At 37.9% G+C, this 24,039-nt stretch overlaps 1 protein-coding gene across 1 annotated transcript in view; it reads left to right on the top strand.

Annotated features, from left to right (window-relative positions):
• The window catches only part of asic1c (acid-sensing (proton-gated) ion channel 1c), a 190,210-nt gene that overhangs the window by 152,237 nt on the left and 13,934 nt on the right, over nt 1–24,039 (top strand). Inside the window, exons 3-7 of the mRNA XM_020924216.2 lie at nt 5,015–5,165; nt 8,152–8,279; nt 17,116–17,266; nt 19,864–19,920; nt 20,280–20,433. Of these exons, the coding sequence (XP_020779875.1) occupies nt 5,015–5,165; nt 8,152–8,279; nt 17,116–17,266; nt 19,864–19,920; nt 20,280–20,433 (641 nt within the window). The remainder of the gene's footprint in view (nt 1–5,014; nt 5,166–8,151; nt 8,280–17,115; nt 17,267–19,863; nt 19,921–20,279; nt 20,434–24,039) is intronic.

Below are 24,039 nucleotides of genomic sequence, written 5' to 3'. Positions count from 1 at the left end.
CTAAAACAATGTCTTCTGAGCAGGAGGCATGTCAACATTAGGCTTCTTCAAACATGTAAACATTCTGACTGATTGTACTATAGATGGAATGTGTACATGTAAATATATTGTGTTTCACTAATGACATTTGTCTTAATGCTAATAACTTTTATTTTAGAGGATGATAATTATACTGATGAATTTAGATAGATAAGATAATGTTGAATTTGTGTTGTATTTATGGAAATTAGAATGAATCCATTTTGAATGGATAGTGATTATTTTAAGGAGACACTGCTAACCCTAACTCTAACTACAAATAAGTTTCCTTTTAAAAGCTCTTATTGCATTGAGTTTAAGAAAATGAATCCTAAATTTTACATTAGCAGTTTTGTTCTTGTGTAATAAGAACTGAAGCGCCTTAAAAAGCTTAAGAAAAACAAGCACATGTTTCTAGTTTTGGTGGTGCATAATCTGACTTGAATAACAGTTTAATTTTCCCTTAGAATTCCTCAGTTTATTTTCATTGGGTAACAGAGAAAATCTGAAACTCGATATCAACACATTACATCTTTCATAAATTGGGTATCTGCTAGAATTTACAGAGCTTTACAGGAAATTTCACACAACCTAATCATTTCTGCTGGGATAATCTTATTTGAAACAGACAACGCCATCTAAAATGCGCTCCAGTACTCAAGCCGTTTACTGTGTATTTTGCTTTCAGCCATCGCAAATGTCAACAACTTTAATGAGCTTTCACTGTTGCACATACGCCACATAGAGAATCCCTGCACGGCTACCAGCTCAGCAAAAGTGTGAAATGTCATTCTTGGACCTGTAATTTCATGAAATATACCTTCTACTATGGTAATAACTTAATGCCAGACTGTGGAACTTTCCAGACTACATTTTTATGAAACAAGCAGGGAATAGACCTTTCACCAAGAATAGTAAGAATAGTAACAAATAAGAATTGAATACTTAATAAAATTTATTAATTTGCAAATTCCCAATAAGTAGAAGTAGAATTTAACTTAAAAAACCTATACTACTCTATCTTCTGATCTGTGTTATAATGTTGTTTCCACATCACAAACATACATATATATTTAACTCACAAACCCTGCATATTTAGGCTGGGTTCTTCTCTCAAACAGAAAACACTCTGTTCCACCTTGTGATGTCATGTGGTAATCCATAAGTGCCTCACTGTGTTTTAAACTCAGCACCTTCAGTAGAGTCATTTGGATAATTTCAGCCCTGGATTTGCCGATCTCTACTAAACTAAAGGTAAAAGGTAGCTGTTAACTTGAAAACTACCACTACATGGCATCACAATGTGGAAAGAGTATTTTGTGCTCTGGAGATATAGATAGACTACTAATAATGAATTTCTCAAACATGTGTGAATGAAACAAAACAGAACTCCAGGTATGTTTTTGATGAGGTTACAACATTAACACGTTGCTTAAAGGGACAATCTGGAATTTTGGACATAGGACCTCACATCCTTGTTAGTCAGAGTGTTGGAGACATGTGGAGATACTTTTTTAAATATTCCATCCAGTCCTGCTGCTAGGCTAGTGCATGTCAATGGCCATAGTTAGCCTGCCACTAAAAATGGTCTTACCCACTCCACAAAACACCCGAAGCAAATCTATTATTACACCAGACTGTCAATGTAAATGTCTGTGTTGATAAAATAATTTTAGAAGTAAAAGCAGCAGCGAATTGTACTTCCTGACTGACTGATATCACCTAGCACCTATCTTACTGGCAAAGTAAAATTCTGCTGCTGCTGAGAAAATAGTCCCTCAACATGCAACGATTCATACGATGCAAGGTTAGTTTTATTTTAAACATGATTTTATCAACACAGACATTTACATTGATAGTCCGGTGTAATAATAGATTTGGGTGTTTTGTGGAGTGGGTAATAACTATGGCCATTGACATGCACTAGCCTAGCACCAGTGACCTCTGCAAATACAAGGACTGGATGGAATATTTTAAAAAGTGTCTCCACACATCTCCAACACTCTGGCTCACTAGGAAATGAGGCCCTATATCCAAAATTCTGGATTGTCCCTTTAGAGCTTACTTTCCATTTTGTGTAATATAGGACCTTTAAGCTTTAATACTCAAGCTGTTGGCTCAGTGTTTTGCTTTTAGCTATTTCAAATGTCAGTAACATTAATGAGCTTTCACTCTTGTACATACGCCACACGGAACATACCACCTCAGCAAAAATGTAAAAATGTCATTCTTGGACCTGTAGTTTAATTAATTAAACCTTCCACTTTGCTACTTACATGTCAATACTTTTGGCTCTGCAAAGACCCACGCATCCATGCACTCCTGGTCTCCAAACAGATTCAAGTCAAGTCATAAACCCAATCTGGCATCTGTTTACCAATCCAAAGTGACTGTAGCTCAGATGTTAGACCTTAATGTTGCCTAATCCAAGTGTCTCTGAATTACCCCAAGGAAATTTAGAGTGAAATTAGGTGATAAGACTGATGGCTGCTTAGGAAATACTCATTCATTTGTCCGAGCAGGTGCACAGGTGCTTGCCTCGGAAGCCTGTGCAGAGATGAGCTGTCGCGCACAATTACGAGTCGCATCTAAAATCTGGCCCACCTGCTTACATCTGTTAGCTTTAGCATTAGCCAGGGTAAAGTTAGTTTTCATTTGTACCAGTATTTTTGGAAAACAGTTTTTGACACCAATATCTGAAGCACTTATTTTTTCCATTTCTTATGTTCCACTTTCATCTTCAAAAAAACAGCATAGGATTAGTAATATTTAATAAGACTAAATTCTGCAGGAAAAATGTTAATCTGCAGAGAATCTTGAAAGTATTTGTTGATTATAAAATTGATTATTGTAAAATATAATTAAACGTGTGAATGAAACAAAACACAACTCCGGGTATGTTTTTGATGAGGTAACAACATCATAAAGTGGCTTAAAGCTCACAAGAATCCATTCTGTGTAATATAGAACCATTTTACCTATGGTGCATGTTTTGGGTTGATGATGACTAGATTGCTTGGTGGAAACGCTCCCAGACATGGGGAGAAACACAGAAAGACCAGCGTGCCGCAGGAACCTTTTTACTGTCAAGCATGAGTGCCATAGTAACGATGTGTTGTCCAGAAAATTGTATGTTTTTTGTTTTTTGATTTTTAAATTCAGGTTCAGGTTTTGTTTATTTTGTCATTTTGTGGAGAAATTTTACTTGGGGCAGGGGTCTGTTAGCCAGGTTGGTGCCACCTACTGCCTCTGCTCAGTTCTATCCAGCGACTAGGTCAGGAATCATAATACACTAGACCAGGGGTGTCAAACTCATTCTGGTCCGAGGGAAGAATCCAACTGACTTTGATCCCAAAGGGGCCGGATCAAAAAACTCATTGCATATAAACCCCAAAAACAGCAATAAGTTCAAATATTTGTGCAGAGAAACCCAAATCTATTACAGAAATCTTTTTTAACTGATGAACTGTTTCTTTTACAAAATATTATAATATTATGTACAAACCTGAAACTTTAAGATAAATGCAATTTCAACACAATGTTTTAACGTGAACTTGTATGTAAATAGGAATAAGTCAATTTTTGTTGTAAAATCCTGCACTCGGCTCCACTTTTCTCATGTTGGACATTTTTCTGATGAGGGTGTCACGGTCAACAGTCAAAACGATCGTCCTTTAAGAGCGTTTGGAAAGAGACAAGTCTTCATTTGTGCTGCTCTGGTGGGAGGGGCCACATACAGAGACGCTGGAGACGCTGTTATGCTCAGCACCGCAGAAAATTAACAATATTTTAATAGAAAATATAATTCAAATATCTTAGTTGAAAATCAGCCGAGGGCCACATTAAAGGTCTTGGAGGGCCGGATCCGGCCCCCGGGCCGTATGTTTGACACCTGTGCACTAGACGAATTGCAAGAACCCCAGAAGTTATAGACTGCGCACTAACCAATCAGTGAAGAGCTGTGAAGCCATGGCGTCAAACTCAAGCGCCTGTCTGGGTCCCTTTTGTGGTACAGCACAACAATAAACAGAGCGGTCGAGATGGATGTAGACGAAGCCATACATTCTGTGTTGACAACAATTCCCGAGATCAAGGATTTAAAGCTGGAACAAAGAGAATATTTGGTGAATTTTATCAAGGGGAAAGACAGTATTGCCCTTCTTTGTGGTGCGGGACACATTTTAAAAGCTCTTTGCAGGTGCGGGTGGGAGCTGGATTGCACAATACGGTAGCGGGCGGGTGGGATGATAAACTGCACTCCCGCAAACTAAATATTGTGTGTAAAGTAAAATATACAAATGATTAATGGAAGCCTATCATACATCATTTGTGCTGGATATTTTATTTGGTGTCATTAAAAACATTTTAAGCATTTTAAGCCTAAATTTCCGGATGTGGTCTAATCTCGTGCACATTTTAGACAATTCCTTTCAGCTTCTCCATGTCTGATAGAGCTTAAAAAAGTGAACATGAACATTTTGTGGGATTTGCAGGCGGGAACGGGACAAACTATTGCAGATGCGGGCAGGAGCGGGACTGAAAATCTGTCCCGCACAGACCTCTATCCTATGGGGTTTGGGGGCATTTGGCACATTACATACGCCACAACCAAATAGCAACGATTGGTTAAATTAAAAAAGTACCAGGATACTGTTGAGTGAACAAATCCTAATGCTGCGAGTTCAGACGGTTTCCACGAAGTGAAACTGGCTGATGAATCAGGCTATGGTTATGTAGCATTAACATAGATACATGACATAACATAACAAAAGTCAAAAGAAAAACATGTAGAACTGAATATTATACAATCATTCAGGCTCCACACATCTGCACAATGAGGTTACTAATGCATTTTATGGACTGGTGTATGAATAAAGTTTTTATACCTGATATTTTTGCATAAAAGAACCCTGCATCACCTCCCAGACTCCTGGAGCTCATTGTTTGACAGTACCCAGCTATTTTTATAATAACAACCTTCTGTCCTGTTTTGCAGATTTACACAAGATACGGAAAATGCTACACGTTCAACTCAGGGCAGGACGGCAACCCACTGCTGACCACGTTAAAGGGTGGGACAGGAAATGGACTGGAGATCATGTTGGACATTCAGCAAGACGAGTACCTGCCTGTGTGGGGAGAGACAGGTCAGTGGGACTTGGTACAAACAATATACGTTTTATTTGTTATGCTGCAGTGAATAGGTTTAAGATAAATAGATGTTGTAATAAACTAAATATGGGCCAAAATTCTATAAGTTATCTATCTATATTAAGTAAATAAGAGTAAGAGTTAAGTTTTCAGGTGGAGGGTCTTTTTCTCTTTTTTATGCTCCATAGACTTGTTGTTAAGCCTGGAATGTCATGAAGAATAACTCAACTAAGTCATTTGTGGCAATGAAAAAACATGTGATTAAATAGATGAAAGATGACAACATTCGTTTACATGAGATATGTAGGGACGGACCCTTCACCAGAAAAAATATATTAGAAAACAAGAATTTAATGCTAAATAAAATTGAAAAGTGCTGTTATGATTTTCACTTAAGCTTTTCAAATCTTATCTGACATTGATAAACATGTTAGTTGATAGATGTATTTTACTGTATATAACTTGTATCTATATCTCATACAGCAGCAGGATCATTTGCTTATAATTGTTCCAGTCTCTATCTTTGAATCACACGATAAAAGAGGATACGGTTAAAAATAGCATCTCTCTCTTTCTCTATCTCTTTGATCATTTACTTTACTGCATGGTCTGTTCTCAGCACACAGATTTTTTGCAAGAGTACACACCACATGTTCTGAGTTTCAGGGCTTAAAGCAGGATAGCAATTAATGGCACTGACACTGGCTTACACTACAAGTCAAAAGTTTGGACATTCACTGTTTTGTTTCTGTGTTTTTCTACATTTAATATCTGTATAGAAGGCGTCAAATATATGAAGCAAGATATATGGAATTATTTAGTAAAGAAAACAGTTAAATAGCATTCCTAAATATTTTTTGACTAAGCAAAAGGTGGCTAATTTGAGGATTTGGTTATATATTTTTTTTCTCCTCTTCCTCCTCCTCCTCCCCTCATGTTATGCTGTACTATTTTTCTTAAAGATGCGAATGAGATAATCGCGGTCAATACGTGAATTATCCATTGGGGATCAACAAAGTATTATCTGCCTATCTATCTAACTAATGCTTTATTGATCCCCAGAGTTTTTTTCTTTACTACACAATTCCATTTATCTTACTTCATATATTTGAAAGATCTATGGAATTATTATTGCTATTATTAGTGAAAAAAAAAAAAAAAAAAAAAAAAAGGCAGAAGGCATCAAATATATGAAGCAAGATATATGGAATTATTTAGTAAAGAAAAAAAATTAAATAGCATTACTAGAATATTTTTGACAAAGCAAAGTGTGGCTAATTTGAGTATTAGGTTATAAAATATATGTAAAATATTAGATTTTTCTTTTCTTTAATACATAATTCCATATATCTTGCTTCATACAGTATATTTAATGTTTTGTGTATGTATATTAAATGTAGAAAGTAGCTGAATGAGAGAGTCCAAACTTATGACATTAGTGTATTAACTATATCAACTATGTAAATATTTTGTATGTTTAAGTGTATTCATTTGTCAAGATAATTTTATGTGATTTTTTTTTTATCCTAGAATACACCTTTGCTATCTGGTTATTGTCACTGTGATGGAAAATAATGAACTGGTTTAAACACTGGAAAAACTGAAGGGAGCAGCCATTTGGACAGTTGAAAACAATATGAATATAATCCTCATTACACACAGTTCTGAATGTAGCCAGGAGGATAGATCTGTCTCCTTTCTCACAGCCAGTAGAACGACAATGGCTAAATACTTTGTTTTTGTTGTTCTAAAATTCGTTCCAAGTTAATCAGCACTGCTTTATGAATGCCAAATGGAAAATAAAACTTACTTCAGTTGGTATTTTATTGAGCAGTAAACCTCTTTACAACTAGCTTTGCATATGTTTATGCTTGGGTTTAGTCTGTGCTAATTTAGTACCTCTTTAAAGGGGCACAATGTAACTTTTCTGGTAGAGTCGGTTTGTGTCTATTGAGATTTATGTTTGCTCTGCTTGGAGCACAGCCTCAGAGTATGGCATTAAACTTTTCTTGTCATTCATTTATTTCATTAATGTGTCTGTAGTGGCGTCTGTGTAATCAGTCATCCTGGTAAGATCCATGGCAAAAGAAAAATTCAATTGTCAACTGGACCAAAGTTTCAGAGTGAAGATGTTTCCTGAACTGAAGAAAAATGAAGAAATGTCACTCTAAAACTTTTGTCCACTTGACAGGATTTAATTTTTCTTTTGCTGTGGTCCTACTCAAAAACATATTGTTCATACAGTGGCCTTTCCAAGCAAAGCAAAAATACATCTTCTGCAGTGTTGGGAAGAAAACTTTGAAAATGCATTAAAATGTATTTTGTAACATATTCTGTTACAGTACTGTATTATGAATACTAAGAATAGTTTTAACATCAAATGACATTATATTATGGTGTAAAAACATGGCATATCATTACAAACATCTTTATTTGGTTATGCATTGATTTTTGTATAATTGGAGAAGGACAAAATGCATGCACACACACTGCAAGAGCCGTGTCCTCTTTTCTGTCACTAATACTGGTTAAAGTTAAAGCCAAAATTACATTATTAAGTACAGTCATGTATTTCTTTTAATTTTAGGAAAGTAACTGCACTATGAATACCACCAAATGAAAGAGTAACTGTACCAGAATACAATTACTCAAAATGAGTATTCAGAATACATATTTTTGGTACATGTATTCAGTTACTTCCCAACACTGGTCTCTTGGAAGCAAGTAGGTAGTGGACCCTGCACCAGAAAAGCTGTAGACAAAGTTACATAGAAATCCTTTCAGCACTATTCTTTATTATAGATGCTTTTGACTGAACCATTTCCCGTTTTTGGTAACTCATTTATCACTTTTTGGCAACAGAAAATGGTAGCACTTTCTAAAGCTTTTTTCCATCACAGTGGCTCAAAAACCTTAAATGCCAAAGAGTCACAGCCAGTGAACCCCCAAAGCGGTGGTGACATGTTGTGACTATATCCACAGATGAGACGTCCTATGAAGCGGGCATCAAGGTTCAGATCCACAGCCAGGATGAGCCGCCCTTCATTGACCAACTGGGGTTTGGAGTAGCCCCTGGTTTTCAAACTTTTGTCTCTTGTCAACAGCAACTGGTACCTGCCCCCAGCCATCAACTCCTCCTGCTTCATTTTGTGTTGGTCCCCCGGTTCTCACCATTTCCGTGTTGTCACCAAGCCTGGAGCAAAATCGGATGTTTGATGCACCCCCTGATAAATGTTAAGAAAAAAGGTGTGACAAAAACAGGCAGTGAGAAGTGAGGCGCCGGAAAGGGCACGGAATATTGATAGAGTTGGACCAAAGTAATGACTGTGAGCATACTGTGTTTATAGGAGCCAAGATGATGACTTCTCAGCATGCAAATAGTATCTGGCAACCCACACTGTTTGTTTTAGTCAACAGACAGTCTTCACGACTTCTAAACAGCTATCGGCTTTAACACGGCCATCTGAAAGGAGCAGAAAATATTATTAAAGCATTTGGCAAAAACAAATGTTGCAACTTTGAATTGGCTACACACACACACATTCACCCCCCACACATACACACACACTTACCGTATTTAGATGGGTCCCAAAATATGGTCTCACATTGGCTGACATTCAGCAAAAGCAAAACAAACTTGAAGGCGTTTTAGTGCAGGCAATTAAATCTTAGAAACACATTTAACATTTCTGAAGCTAAGTAGAGACGGGGCAATTTCTGACTTGTCTCCAACTGTTATTTAAATAAGTTAGAGCCATCAAAAAGAACATTTATATTTTACTGATTTCAAATTAACAGTATTAATATAGTTTAAAAATATGTTGATATCATAGAGTGTATATATAAACGGACATAGCCAACCTGCGAGCCGCCGCTTTCCATATAGGTAGTGAACATGGGGCACTTCTGGCTCCAGTTGACTTTAAATTGATATTGTAACTGCTCTGTCACTTCTGCAGAGAGCCTCGTCATTTTGTTCTGAAAATGTTCCTATTAAAGGGATGGTTTGGAATTTTGGACATAGAGCTTCATTTCCTAGTGAGCCAGAGAGATGGAGACGTGTGGAGACACATTTTAAAATATTCCATCCAGTCCTTGTATTTGCAGAGGTCGCTGGTGCTAGGCTAGCGCATGTCAATGGCCATAGTTATCCTACCACTGAAAATAGTCTTACCCACTCCACAAAACACCCGAAGAAAATCTATTATTACACCAGACTGTCAATGTGAATGTCTGTGTTGATAGAATAATAATTTTAGAAGTAAAACCAACCTTGCATTTGAAGGATTTATGTCTGAGCAGCAGCACTGAGTTGTCCTTCCTAATAGAAAGCTTGGCAGTGGCAGACTGATATATGAGAAAATAATCCCTCAACAGGCGACGATTCGTGTGATGCAAGGTTAGTTTTATTTCAAACATTATTCTATCAACAGAGACATTTACGTCGACAGTCTGGCATAATAATAGATTTGCTTTGTTTGTTATGTGGAGTGATAAGAATGTTTTTAGTGACAGGCTAACTATTCTTTTTACACAGACATTCACATCGACAGTTTGGATTAATACGTTAGACGGTTTTTAGTGGCAGGCTAACTATGGCCATTGACATGCACTAGCCTAGCACCAGCGACCTCTGCAAATACAAGGACAGGATGGAATATTTTAAAAAGTGTCTCCACACGTCTCCAACACTCTGGCTCACTAGGAAATGAGGTCCTATGTCCAAAATTCTGAACTGTCCCTTTAATACCAATATTTTAAGACTATTTTTATCAATGTAAAGTTAATGTCAAAGGCCAAAATTCCGAACTGTCCCTTTAATACACTCTACATGATCCTGGTGTTTTTTCATAAATAAATTCCTATTCCGAATATGGACCAGCCTCCAAATTCACCCCTATAACTGCTAGCCTCATGAGCTTCATTTGACTGGAGCTAAATGCTAGGAGTGACATCACACTCCTTTAGGCCACGTCTTACCACAGTCTATGATTGATATAGTAAAACTGCAACTTTTTGATGAGCTATAACTGTGATCGTAAAACTCAACTCCAAGATTTTCAAAATGTGCAGTTATTTTTATTTCAGGCAGAAGTTGCACAGAGTAAATTTAAACCTGTTATGACAAATCGGAAACATTCACATTCAATTTCTAGTGCGATACCCTCTGCAGAACTTAAATAATAAAAGTAATTATTCCTTCGAGCTTACACCAAACTACTTTTTTCAAAAATATCTAATTTCCTCAGTTCCACACTCAGCTTTAAAAGACAATCCGACTGCCTCACCTGTCCCATTATTTCCCCTGCAACAGCTCGCATAGAATTCTTCATGACAATCGGAGAGGCACCTGCAGCTATTTGGAAGGAAATCCACAATGATTAAGAGACGGAGTCAAAAGTTTGAGCGTCTAATATCGAAGGAAGCTGAGGTGCCCGGGGCTGACAGTATATATGTGTATTCCCAGTCTCCTCTCTCTATCGCTTCCGATCTGAGATGAAAAATAATATCTCAAATCAAGTCGGAATTGATCGGCAGCCATGTGTGCGGGGTCAATACGCGGAGCTGTTCTCAATTTCTATTTTGTAGTTTAGACAGAGTGGACCCTATATCATAAAGTCTAGCTGCTCACCTGCGTACTAATGGAACAAAGCAATCTTGTGGCAATGAAGGTTCAGTTTTCTCTTATAAATATGCTACGTTAGGCAGTCGGTTGCTTTTCAGACCATTCTGCCTCTAGTATTTTTCAATAATTGATGAGGACAAACTTAAACCTTTAAAGTCATATATTACGCAAAGCTGACTCTGGTGAGTAGGGATGTAACGATATCCAAAACTCTGTACGATATTTTCACGTTGTCCATCTCATGGTACGATATTTACTGTATTGCAATATTTTGTAGAGGTTAACAAAACTGTCAATATGCTACTTTTTCCTCTTAAAATGCCTTCACAAGACTTAACCCAAAGAAGTAAGATTTAAAAGTGCTTAAGAACAGATGTTTCTTCGTGTAATCTACACTGAAACGGAGAAAAGGATCATGGTCTATGTAGTTTGTATGTTTATTTTAGCGGTTGCTGCACCTTAACTTCTAATTCAATATATTGTGATGGTCCACGATATTATTGTGAGACTTTTGACGATACGATATCACAGTATTTTGGTTATTGTTACATCCCTACTTGTGAGCTTTAAGCCATGTTATAATGGTTCTAGAGGTCTGCGCGGGATAGAATTTTCAGTCCTGCTTCCGCCTGCATCTATGATATTTTGTCCCTCTCCCACCCGCAAATCCTGCAAAATGGAGACGTTCGTTTTCTTAAGCTCTATCAAACACAGAGAAGCAGAAAGTAATTGTCTAAAATGTGCTTGTGATTAGACCACAGCCACAAGTTTAGGCTACTTAAAATGTTTATATTAATGCCAAATAAAATATCCAGCACAAATTAGGTATGATAGGCATCTCATTTGTATATTTTACTTTACACTCATATTTAGTTTGCGCGACTGGAGTTTATTATCCAACCCGCCCACTCCCGCCTTGTGCAGTCCTGCTCTCGCCCACGCCCGCAAAGAGCTTTCAAAATGTGTCTGTTTTGTGCTGCACTGTTTTCTGTCGGGTCCCCTGAGTGCAGGGCTCCTGTTGTTACCCCATCAAAAACAGACCTGGAGTTGTGTTTTATTTTAGTCACACATGTTTGAGTAATCCTTTATTATTATTCTGTTTACAACTATTTTTTGTTTATTGGAAATTCTAAAGCTGAAAATGATTCTAGTGAAGGTGTATGGAGTTTAAAAACATAGTGGAGCACTTCCTGTATTATCACAAGATGGAATAGCGGTTATGGGTTGAGGGAAGAACTGCAGGGTTAGTGTGTTAAACATGTGTGAATGAAACAAAACACCACTCCAAGTATGTTTGTGATGAGGAAACAACATTATAACATAGATAAAAGTGTTATATAGGCCCTTTAACAGTTCTAAAATATATATATAATAATAGTAGACTGTAGCTGTCTGCGCTGACACCTATGCCATGTTCAAATTCATCTCACACTACAATTTTTCATTTTCTTGTAATCCAAAATGTACTGCCACTTGCTTTCATGATATTTGCCCCTGAAACCTTACAACAGGTGAATACCACAGATGCTTTAATACTCCTCATTCAATTTTTAGAACACGGTTTTGAAATCTAACCTTCAAAAAGAAAACGGCGGAAATAGAACAAAGACTCCAGCCCTGATTACCTTTGATAACACATGGTTTGGCGCTGTGTTGCCTGGAGGCTCATTAAAAATCCCCACTGCAGTTTCCAAGCCTTTGTGAAGTCGTGAAGCAGCGGACACGCCAACAGTAAATCAAAATCATTACTTAAGTTATTAATCAAGCTTAATTTTAACGATTTTGCTCCTCAAGTTAATGGCGTTGGTCTCTTCATCAGGACGAGCTAAATGATCTCTTTTCTATTATTTTTGCCTGTGATGACTCATTCTCATTCATTATAGCAAAATAACATGGGAAGATGGAGCGTTCGAAAACTTGGACACCACAGAGATGGCAAATTTTACTGTTTAAAAAAATGTACGGTCTCATTTTGAAATCCACAGCTCTTCCAAATGCATTCAGCCATTTTTAAATTTGCCCAATTAATCACTGTCATAAAAGTTTGTCCCAGCAGACAGCCTACTTCATCATCCATAATCCAGACGTGAGTGGCCATGACAGCCAAAAGACATGTTTACAACGTGAAAGCAGGGTTGCATAATTAGGCTATCATTAAAATCTGGCCCACATTTATTTCAGTGCGTCTCCGGTGAGTTCTCGTTAGCGGTTTTTCAATGGAGAGCTGAGTAAAGCACTTACGGTGTCAAGGCGCCTCGTTTGTAAGGAGGTTGGAGTTAAATTATGAATAGCCAATGTTGACTTGTGTGTGCCCAGGGAGTCCAATTGAGCCTAGAATTGGATATCAGCACAGAACAGTGATTCATACAAAATGGCTGAATGAAAAGAGACTGGTATTTGGGGCTGTGGTGGAGGCAGAACAGTTTACAAATTAGTTCAGGGTCTAGAATAGAAAAATCCAATTTGGTGGATGAACATTTTACATCACTGTTAGATATTATGCAGATATATTTATATTAAAACAGGACTTTTTCAAGACAAAATGCTGGAAGGGTTTAAATGGGCCTTTTTAAAGCATTGTGATTTGTTTTATAGGGCACATCTTGCCTTTCTAAGTGTACAACATTTTTGGATAAAGCTCTTTCAGTTTGTCTCTATGCACAAATGCATATTGTTAAAGGGCAAATCTGGCATAAAACCTTAAATGTCACTGCTACTTTTAGACCAGACCAGTCCAAACTTTATGTGCAGTACTTTATATGATATAATATTGTTTTATAGTGGAGTCATAAGTGCAAGTCTCTGTTCTCATTTGTAAATTGTTCTGCAACAGTTTTTGGCCCATACTTTAGCTGCATAGCACTTAAAGTGGCACTGGTTGCGGTGATGTCTCTGTGAGGGTGGTTCATGTTGATAACTCTGAGCTCACACTGCTCTTGCTGTAGATGAGACGTCGTATGAGGCCGGGATAAAGGTCCAGCTGCACTCTCAGTCAGAGCCAGCCTTCCTCCACGAGCTGGGCTTTGGGGTGCCCCCCGGCTTCCAAACCTTTGTCTCCACCCAAGAGCAGAGGGTAGTGTATGTGTGTGGGCCCGCTGCATGCCACTGCTGTGCAGTCTGACTGAAGCTTCTCCATCCACTGTCCAGTGCCCTCCCTGTGGAAAAGTGGACCTGTGCCCCTTGGGGCCATATACCATATATACCATATCTGCAGTGTTTTCTGTGTCACAGTCTAATCAGCGTTTCTTTTGGCCAAACATGTGTTTGTATGATCACTGAAGCTGCCATATAAATGTGCTTTATTAACACTTTCTAAAGGGCTGTCCAGATACTTCGTAGTTAAGAATATTACCTGTTGTTCACTGTGAATATATGAATAGTTAAAAATGTTGGCTGCAGTCTGGAGACCAAAAAGTAAACACAGAAAACAAAACAACAGACTGGAGTCATATAGTGCACTACAGTTAGACACAGCTGCTACTCAATATGCTACAAGCTAACTGGTCAAATAAGATGTGATAATTAAAAACACATTTTTCATTATTAACTAGTTTAAATTTGTAAAGGTTCTCCTAACTGTGGACACAGTCTTTAACCAAAAATACATAAATAAAAACTATTCAGTAATATCTGTAAAATGTGTATCGGGACATCCCTCGTTTTCAGTTTGTCTTGCTTTCACTGTTCACTGCACTGCTGCTTAATCTCACCTGCCGACTAGAGCTATGTGAGCTTGATTACGCAGAGGGCCCAAGCAACAGTATCAGCAGCCCCACATCCACCAGGAGGAGTTCAATAAGGACTTAATCGTGTTTGCCAGTTTTAGTCCACTTTGCTGTGAATCGCTCTATATTGCTGTCACTTTCCATTGACTAAATGAGTTTTAGATTGTCAGACGTAGGCTGTTAAGCGCTGGCAGAGGTGATGGAAAATCGTAGTGAGCTGTTAAGAGTTGCTTTGTGAATGTTTGTCAGGGAAACAGGACTTTGGTATTGATTGTAGCGTGGTACTTAAACACAGTCTGTTCAGAAGTACAGAAGAAGAGGTTTTGTCATGGAAATGAGTAAATAGGTGTTCACTCAATATAGAAGCACAGACATTAAAGGCCCATTGTGTAACGTTTCTGCTGGAGGGTACATCAAATGCTTTTCTCTATGGAAATGTTATTACTTTGTCTGGAATGTCACAGTATGGCATTAAACATTTCTATCTCCATGGAGTTCAAACCAGACCAAGTTACAAGTCAGATCTGTGGAGAGGCAATCCCACTCACAATCAGAATATCTGTTTTTCAAGGCATTTTTGAGCTATAGGCGAGTTTCAGCTGATTGTTATTAAAAGCCCGCGTTGCATGCTGGGAAATATTTTGGTTGGAGGCAAGAAACGCGACAGCGGTCAAACACAGTGCGTAACCTCGCCTATTTATCCCCGATAATGGTAAATTCCTGCTGCATTATCGGATGCACAAATAAAAGCATGGAAGAAGGAAAATGTCTTTTTCGTATTCCGAGTGAAAAGAACCGCTAACGGTGAATTAAATGGCTTTCAAACAATCATAGAGCAAACATAGAAGATCCGAGCAAACCGTGGACTCCAACAAGTTCAACAACACATCGAGACTCTTGGAGGATTTCATCTTTTCTGCTGTGAATGGCCCAGGAGTTTCCACCAAGTCATTGTGGATATTGCCGAAGTGAACATTTAGCCAGATAACTGGCGATTCTGACCAGAAATTTGGTTTCGTCCACCTTTTGTAGGGGTTGAAAAGGGTGATTTGTCGTCCATCGATGCTTATGACCAATTTCTGGTCAATTCGTCTTCGGTCCTCTGCCGTTAGAGTGGATAAATAACCGGGATCAATACCCTTTACGTGCTTTCTCGCTCCGGCTGTCATGTTGAATTAGTGTTTCTTGCCGCCGACCAAAATAATTCCCAGCATGCAACGCACGCTTTTGTCAACAATGAAACTCGCCTATAAAACCACCTGTAATTGAATAAATGTAAGGTAGAGTTTAATGTTTAATGTCATACTGTCAAACATTCCAGGCAGAACACTGACATCTCCGTAGAAACATGCAGGTGACGGACCCTCCACCTGAAAAGGTACACAGTCCATCAACAGAGAGGTCAAGGGTGAAAGTGAATGCCCTAACAAAATACAGACATTGCTATTCCCAGATTTGTAGTTTTACTTAACAACTGTTGAATAAGGGAAGTTACAGTAAGAATTTGTTAAAGATGCATTGTGTAACTTTTCTGGTGGAGGCTCCATCACCTGCTTGTCTTCGTTGAGATGTTATAACTTCGTCTAAAATGTTCCACTGTTGAGATTAAACCTATCTATCTCAAGGGAGACAACTATAGGCTACATTACAAGTCAGATCTGTGGAGTGGCAACCCTATTCACAGAGAGAATTATTGTATTTTTGAGCAATAGAAACACCTGTAATGAATAAATGCTAGATAGATGTGTTTAAAGTCATGCCATGGAAGCAATAACATCAAGTGACAGACTATCCACCCGAAAAGTTGCACTATCCACTTTTAAACTAAACTCGAGGGACTCATTCAGAAAGTTTTTAGATGTTGTTAACAGTTTGGGCCCATATTCTTACCATACACTCAGGGCTGTTAGCTGCTAATCTAAAATAAGCGTGATAATGGCAAACCGTTGAAATCCCCCATTTCCATATCCTCATTAGTTGAATGTATGAAGCATTCCCAGAATTCTTCATAAAGATGACGACCTGAGTCTCACCTTTTAATGACTGCTCCTGCTAATGAGACTGTGACGGTGTTGCAAAGTAATTCACTGGGCTCTACAGTCAGGCTTTTTGTAATTACTCCCACGAGCTTTATGGAAATCTGAATGCAACGCTCGTACTAGTACATAACATATTCATTCACTGTAGTATTTTATTCATTAACCCGAGACGGATGGGGGGAAACTTTTCACAAGAAGTTATATACTGTATGTCAGGACCGAGAGTTTGTAAAATTTGTCCATTTCCGTGGTGTCCTGTCTGGAAGTTTGTATTTTCTAACATTTCTGTGGAGCCTGTCTCTATTCCCATGGTATTCTGCGTCTTACCGGGGACTAGACCTGCATCAGTAATGTTGTGCATGATGCTTGCTGCTGCACAATAATAAACAGCAGTGTGACCTGTGTACCGCAATGCACTTTTTCTATTCGTTTTTGTGTGGAATCTTTCGTTCTCGTGGGCTTGCTGTCGTCTTTTGTATAAGCAGTGTTTTGCGTTAAGTTTGCAGATGCACAGCTTGTTTACTAAGAGGAGACCATCTGCTGTGGGCTCTTTCAGCTCCTGTACCTCCCTCCACCGTGGGGGGATTGTAAGTCGACCCCCATAGACTCTGAGTTCTTCAACACGTACAGCATCACGGCCTGCCGCATCGACTGTGAGACCCGCTACCTGCTCGAGAACTGCAACTGCAGGATGGTGCACATGCCTGGTAGGGGGCGCTACAGCTCACTCACAGGAACGAAATATGGGTTTTTTGGGATGTGTTTATTGTAAAGTAACACACGGTAAATGTAAACTGTTATTGTCTTTAAAGTTTTGGATTATACAAAATGGATTCTTGTGAGCTTTAAGTCATGTTATAATGTTGTTACCGCATCAGAAACATAAGTTGTGTTTTATTTCGTTCACAGATGTTTGAGTAATCCTTTATTATTAGTTGTCTACATTTCCAAAGCTCAAAATGGTTTGTTCCACCTTGTGATGTCATGGAGCAGTATTTTAAGTCAACACATTTAGTTCAGTAGAGATTGGTAATTTCAGGGCTGAAAGCATTTAAATGATTCTAGTGAAGGTGTATGGAGTTGAAAAACACAGTGGAGCACTTCCAGTCTTACCATCACAAGGTGGAACAGAGTGTTTTCCGTTTGAGAGAGGAACTCAGCCTAAATATGGATTGTTTTTGCGTTAAACATGTGTGTGAATGAAACTAAACATAACTCTGTGTGTTTGATGAGGAAACAACATTATAACATAGATCAGAAAATAGCTCAGTATGGGCCCTTCAACAAAATAGTTGTGAAAGGTAGAATCCTACAGTGCTGAAATGATTTAAACAGAAGCTTCTGAGTACAATTTGCAATATATAAATAGTTTACAATTATGAATTTGAAAATAACTTTAGTCTATGTGGCCATTATATAGGCACAGTTATAAGACAGAGACACCAGGACTGGTGTTACTGTTGGTACAACCGCTGTGTTTTACACTAGTATTGCACTGCACTTTTAGTCACAGTAATTATTAATTATTCAACCACTCTTTTGGGCAAAAAACAAAGCTGTGACTAATCTGCTGCATCTAGTGATAAATGAGAGACAGAGGAATACAAATGAATGATTCATAAATGTGGGCAGTAGATCTTGATGCAACCTTAACATCTGCTAGTCACTGTTACAATATGCACACTCTCTGTTTATGTCTTATGTAGTAAATCGTTTGTTTATTCATAATCTGTGTTTATATTATTGGCCTATAGAATGCTGGGATATCATCTGAAACGCATCAATAGAAGCAAATTATGAACAGACTGTCTATTTACATACACCTACATATATGGCATAATGGCACCTCTGATACAAATGCATTTTTTGACTTTCTGACACAAAGGCATCTGTCGTTCTCTAGCTGTAATTCATATATATTTTTAACCCCAAGTAACAACCACTTTGTATGTCAGAGCAAGAAGGAAACATCCAGTTCCATCTGTATTTATAACATATTTTAAATAGTACAACTTCTAAAAGTATAAGAACAAGTTGTATCTGTCTTCTCATTTTGTGCCAATGGTGCCAATATTCATGTAGTCTACCATAGACCCTTTAAAAACGTGTAAACAAAAACATTTTAAATTCCAGAATGGAGGCAAGTAGAGGCAAAAGTGAAGTGGAACATAATATGATTTCAGTGGGAAAACTGGGATTAACTTCACAAAATATGAAAAATGTAGGGGAAAAAAAATACTCATATATATGTAAGTGACGTCAGGGCATGGTTTGAAAACATTTATAATTGTATTTTGTAAGAAGAGATTATGATAGATATTTAGCATTTTTGACAAATACAGATTTTTTTACTAGACAAATCCTTACAGAAAGTTTTTCTATTCATGTACAGATATATTACATGTTTCATTATAAATTATACTTTTACTTTGAGGTTAGAAAATGTTATTTTTCCATCCTTCTTAAAACAGAGAAGCAAATTAGCTAATATGTGAATTAATATGTGTACCAAGGAAGTTCAAAATGGTTGTTGTTTTGTCATAATGTCATAAAACTATTAGTTTTTAGATCTGTTAATCAGTTAATTACTGAAAATATATTATGTCTGCTTCACTTTGGCTTCAGTTGCCTCCATTACAGAATTTTAAACATTCTGATGATGCAGGATTTTAAAGGATCTATATGCAGATGACTTCCCATATTGTAACACTGACTATTAAGTACAACCCTTCTGTGTGTCAGAGCAAGATGGAAACAGTTCCAGTTCCATCTATATTTAAAATGTGTTTTAAAGAGTACAACTTCTAAAAGTATAAGAACAAGTTGGATCTGTCTTCTCATTTTGTTCCAGTATTAGTGTAGTCTACTATGTGCAGATGACTTCCCATATTGCAACACTGACTATAAAAAGGTGCACTGCATAACATTTTTAGTGGAGGGTCTGCCACCTGCTTGTCTCCGTGGAGATATTATTGCTTTGTCTAGAATGTTCCACAGTATTCTATTATATTAGACTTATCCATCACAAGGACAAGCAAGTTACAGCACAATGCTTCATTACAATTTGGATCTGTGGCGACTCGGCCCTATTCACAGAGGAAGTTATTGTGTTTTTGAGCTATAGAAACACCCGTAATAACCCTTAGGTAGTGGGTCCTCTACTAGAAAAGTTGCGCCGTGCACCTTGAAGTAAGATAGAAACAAATTGTATCTGCCTTCTCGTTTTGCCAAAGGTGCCAATATTAGTGTAGTTTAATATTTGCAGATGACTTCTCATATTGACAGTGACTCTTGTGTTTAACAGGTACATCCATGGTGTGCACTCCAGAGCAATACAAAAACTGTGCTGATCCTGCTTTGGGTAAGCCCACTCGTTACACAAAACATTTTATAATATTTTCACTATTACATCTTTATTCAAATGTGCTGGGGTTTATGACATGACTCTCTCATACTTTGTAATTATATTTCCGTGCCATTAACTTGATTCAACTCTACTCTGGGACAATGCTGAGCTGAGAATAATAAACCCAAATGATAAAACATTATGAAGATTTGTGATGTTCTCCTTATGCTTCACTGATACCAAATAGATCCCATAGTTTCCTCTTGAAATCTAGTCATGGAAAGTGAACGATGGCAGCATTTTTAGTTCTGTTGTGGTATATTTAGCCAAGCTTTGATGTGAGACTATATTTGAATGACTTTGATCCTCCGCAGACTTTTTGGTTGAGAAAGACAACGATTACTGTGTGTGTGAGACCCCCTGCAACATGACGCGCTATGGCAAGGAGCTGTCCATGGTTAAGATCCCCAGTAAGGCCTCCGCTAAATATCTGGCTAAGAAATTCAACAAAACTGAGCAGTACATTGGGTAAGTATCCAGCAGTCAGATTAATAGATATAATGTAGATTTGAGGCTTTGTTATGTACTGCTCAAACATATGTGGACACCCTGGGCTCATTGCCACTCTAAAGGGAAATCTTTCAAAAATACATTTGCTCATTTTGAATAGAGCTCCTGCACCCATGTGATTTCACAGGGACACCATATTGGCAGTGGTAGTGACAGTGCCTAATAAGTAGACTATGATGCTAAAAAACAACCATAGACTGTGTAAAGAAGTGGACTAAGGGAGTGTGACGTCACCCATAATGTTCGGCTCCAGTCAAATGAAACTCACGCTGCCAGCAGAGATAGGAGCGAATTTGGAGCTGACTTCCATTTTAGGAATAGGAATTTATTTAAGGAGAAAATAGAAAAATAAAAACACTGGGATCATATAGAGCAGGTTAATATGATCATTTTAAGACCACACTGATAAGGCTGCAGTTACAGAAAGAGTGTATATTAAATTGGAAACAGGGTCCATGGAGCCATAAGCGCCCTCCATCCTTTTTTTTTTTTTTTATCTGTAGATAAAAGCAAATAATAAAAAAACAGTATTGATGCAAGAATACATTTGTAGCTTAATTAATGCACAGCTTGATTATAGGGATGTAATGATATCCAAATCTCTCGGTATGATATTTTCATGATATACATCTCACGGTACAATATTTCTTGTGATATTTTGTGGAGACTACCAAAACTGTGAATATGCTACTTTTTTCTCTTAAAATGCCTTGACAAGACTTAATACGATTTAAATGTGCTAAGAACAGTCATTCCTTCATGTAGTCTGCACTGAAATGGAGCAAAGGATCATGGTCTATGTAGTTCCCTCTGTTTTTTTTAGCTATTGCTGCACCATAACTATTTCAGCAAAGAGACTTGAAATTTGATATCTTGTCCATGTATTACTGTGAGACCTTTGATGATACGATATCACAATATTTCTGTTATTGTTACATCCCTACTTGATTAGCTAATAGCCTGTTTAGCTGCAGAAATCCTCTTCTACCATCGATCTGGCGCTTTGTAAATCCAGTGAAAGGCTCAGGCTTTCGCCTACCCTTGGTAATGTGTACGTCCCGGTGTGCAATAATAATCCACCATCTCTGAAACAACCATAAAGTTTGTTCATTACGACCCGCGCAGTTAGTTTCTATGGGAATTGTCTGTGCTGCTACTGCCAGTGTGGGGTTTGCGTGACGGCAGCTGCAGGAGCTCTGTAAACTTAAATGTGCACTAAGTAACTTTTCTGATGGAGAGCCACCTCCTGCTTGTCTCCATGGAGATGTCAATACTTTGCCTGGAATATTCCACACAGGATCAGATTAAACGTATCTATCTCCATGAAGACAAGCTACTGACACCACCACCAAACCAATTTACAGGTCAGATCTGTGAAGACTGAGGCAAGCCCACTCAAGAATGAATAGGTATTTTTTAGCACTACAATATATGGAAGATAGATATGTTTAATGTCATATTGCAGAACATTCCTGGCAAAGCAATAATATCTCCATGGAGACACGCATGTAGCGGACCCTCCATCAGAAAAGTAACATAGTGCACACTGAACCAGAGCCAAAATAATCAAGGGGCAATAGTCCTCCTTTCAGAATAACCCAGTAGTTAAATGAATGTATTTCTCTAGTGAGCAGCAGTAAATTGAAATTACATGTTAATCAATTGTACTGGCTGCCTTATGGTCCTCTGTGTCACTTTAATAGATGGGTAAATTAATGCTTGATGTAAAGACCTTTGAATGCTCATTTAAATGCAACAGGAGAGGCTCACGAAAGCACTGACTGCATGAACAGAAACGAAATATGTTTGCATACACAATTGCTTCATAATAATAATTGAGTAATTTTTATAAAAGCTATGGTATGTATGCTCAATTACCCTTGGATTTCCACTTTACTGAGTTAATGGTCTCTTCCAATTGTGTACAAAATGAGGGAGGTTTATGTGAACACTTGTGAGAAAATGAAATGTCAGTATTAATGTAGATAATAATGTTTATATTTTTGGAATTATTATGCAAGTGCTTCCAAGAGTGGTAAACTCATGATAGATTGATGCAAAGACAATTATGTACAATATGTCAGTTAATTTGGGGTCTAATTGTGAATATATTTTTTTCATTTATGTGACTGATGACTTATAAGGGGGGCAGTTCCTAAAATTATTGATACTCTGCAGCTGATACCATAAAAATTCCCGGGGGGTGTGATGCTAACTACTCTGTCAGAAGCTCTGTTAGACTTTAATCTGAGCTTTATTTGAACACAATTTGACCAGAAAGAGCTGATTTAGCTGGAGCTGAGCTGGAGCATGAACTGATTTGTGCTATTAAACAACAGTCATTGTAACCGTTTATGTTGAAAATCAAACACTTAAACAAGACATGTGAAAAATCCCTTAGTCGTCCAGGTAGAATCGATGGCAAAGGAGAAATGCAATTTGTCAACTGGACAAAGTTTTTTTGGTCGAATACGTTTCACAGATCATCCAAGCTGCTTCTTCAGTTCTGGTCAGAACGCTGGTGGATACTTCCTTATATCTGTCTGTAGGAGGAGCTAACTTATAATAAAACTACTCACTACTAACACATCTACTTGTTTACAGTTTCTGTAAGTTAGTTAGGCCTATTGACGTACACTAAGAGTGGGGTCATATTTAGCATAACCATTCAAGGCCATAATGGAGCTTTCACACCTCTGGGCCTGACCTGGCTACAGCTATTTTTCTCTTGTTTGTTTTGATTTAGGTTTGAGGATGGAATTATAAATAGGAGATAGATGGTGTCTGAGTCCCCCATTTCTGTTTAGAGAAGGATTCTCTTTCTTAACAAAAATAGCTTCTTTAACTCCCCTTTCAAACCAATTCTTTTCTCAGGCTCAGATCTGTACCTCACTATCCTCAAAGCAGTGGCCCGTGGCTTTTAGATGGAGATCTACAGCAGACTGAGGACTACTATTGCTCTCTCGTCTGTGTTGGTACATCCTCTTGTGAAATAGCTGTTTTGTTTCTCCAATGTAGTGCTCACTGCAGTCTTCACTACACTGAATGGAGTAGACCACATTGCTCTGGTGTTTTGTCCTTTGGGTGGACCATTTTCTGTCTTAAAGTGTCTGTAGGTTTGAAATATACTGGGATCTCATGTCTGAAAATCCTCTGTTGTTTTTTAGAAACACCAGCCATGTAAGAAATAGTTTCGCTGTTTGTCCTGGGTTCTGATTCTCTGTTGTCATGTTTTTTAGCTCTCTTTGTTTTATTAAAGCCCATTTTGGATATCCACAGACAGAGAGGGCTTTCTGCACTTGTTCTTGTTTCTCCTATCTCGCTCTTTGCTTGTAGGCACCACTTGAGCCCTGTGTTGTAATGTCCAAATAACTCCAAATTAAATGCTTATGCTAAATATGACCCCACTCTCAGTGCAGTTCAATAGGCCTAACTAACAGAAACTATAAACAAGTAGGTGTGTTAGTTTCAGAGTAGTTTCACTATAGTTAGCTCCTTCCTGCAGACAGATATAAGGAAGTACCCACCAGCATTCTGATCAGAACTGAAGAAGCAACTTGGATG

This window comes from Boleophthalmus pectinirostris, unplaced genomic scaffold (genome assembly GCF_026225935.1).
Source record: "Boleophthalmus pectinirostris isolate CB_2022bp ecotype Guang Dong unplaced genomic scaffold, ASM2622593v1 HiC_scaffold_16, whole genome shotgun sequence".
NCBI classification, from domain to species: domain Eukaryota; kingdom Metazoa; phylum Chordata; class Actinopteri; order Gobiiformes; family Gobiidae; genus Boleophthalmus; species Boleophthalmus pectinirostris.
Note: the sequence above shows the minus strand (reverse complement) of the source record. Positions and strands in the feature narration are given on the sequence as shown.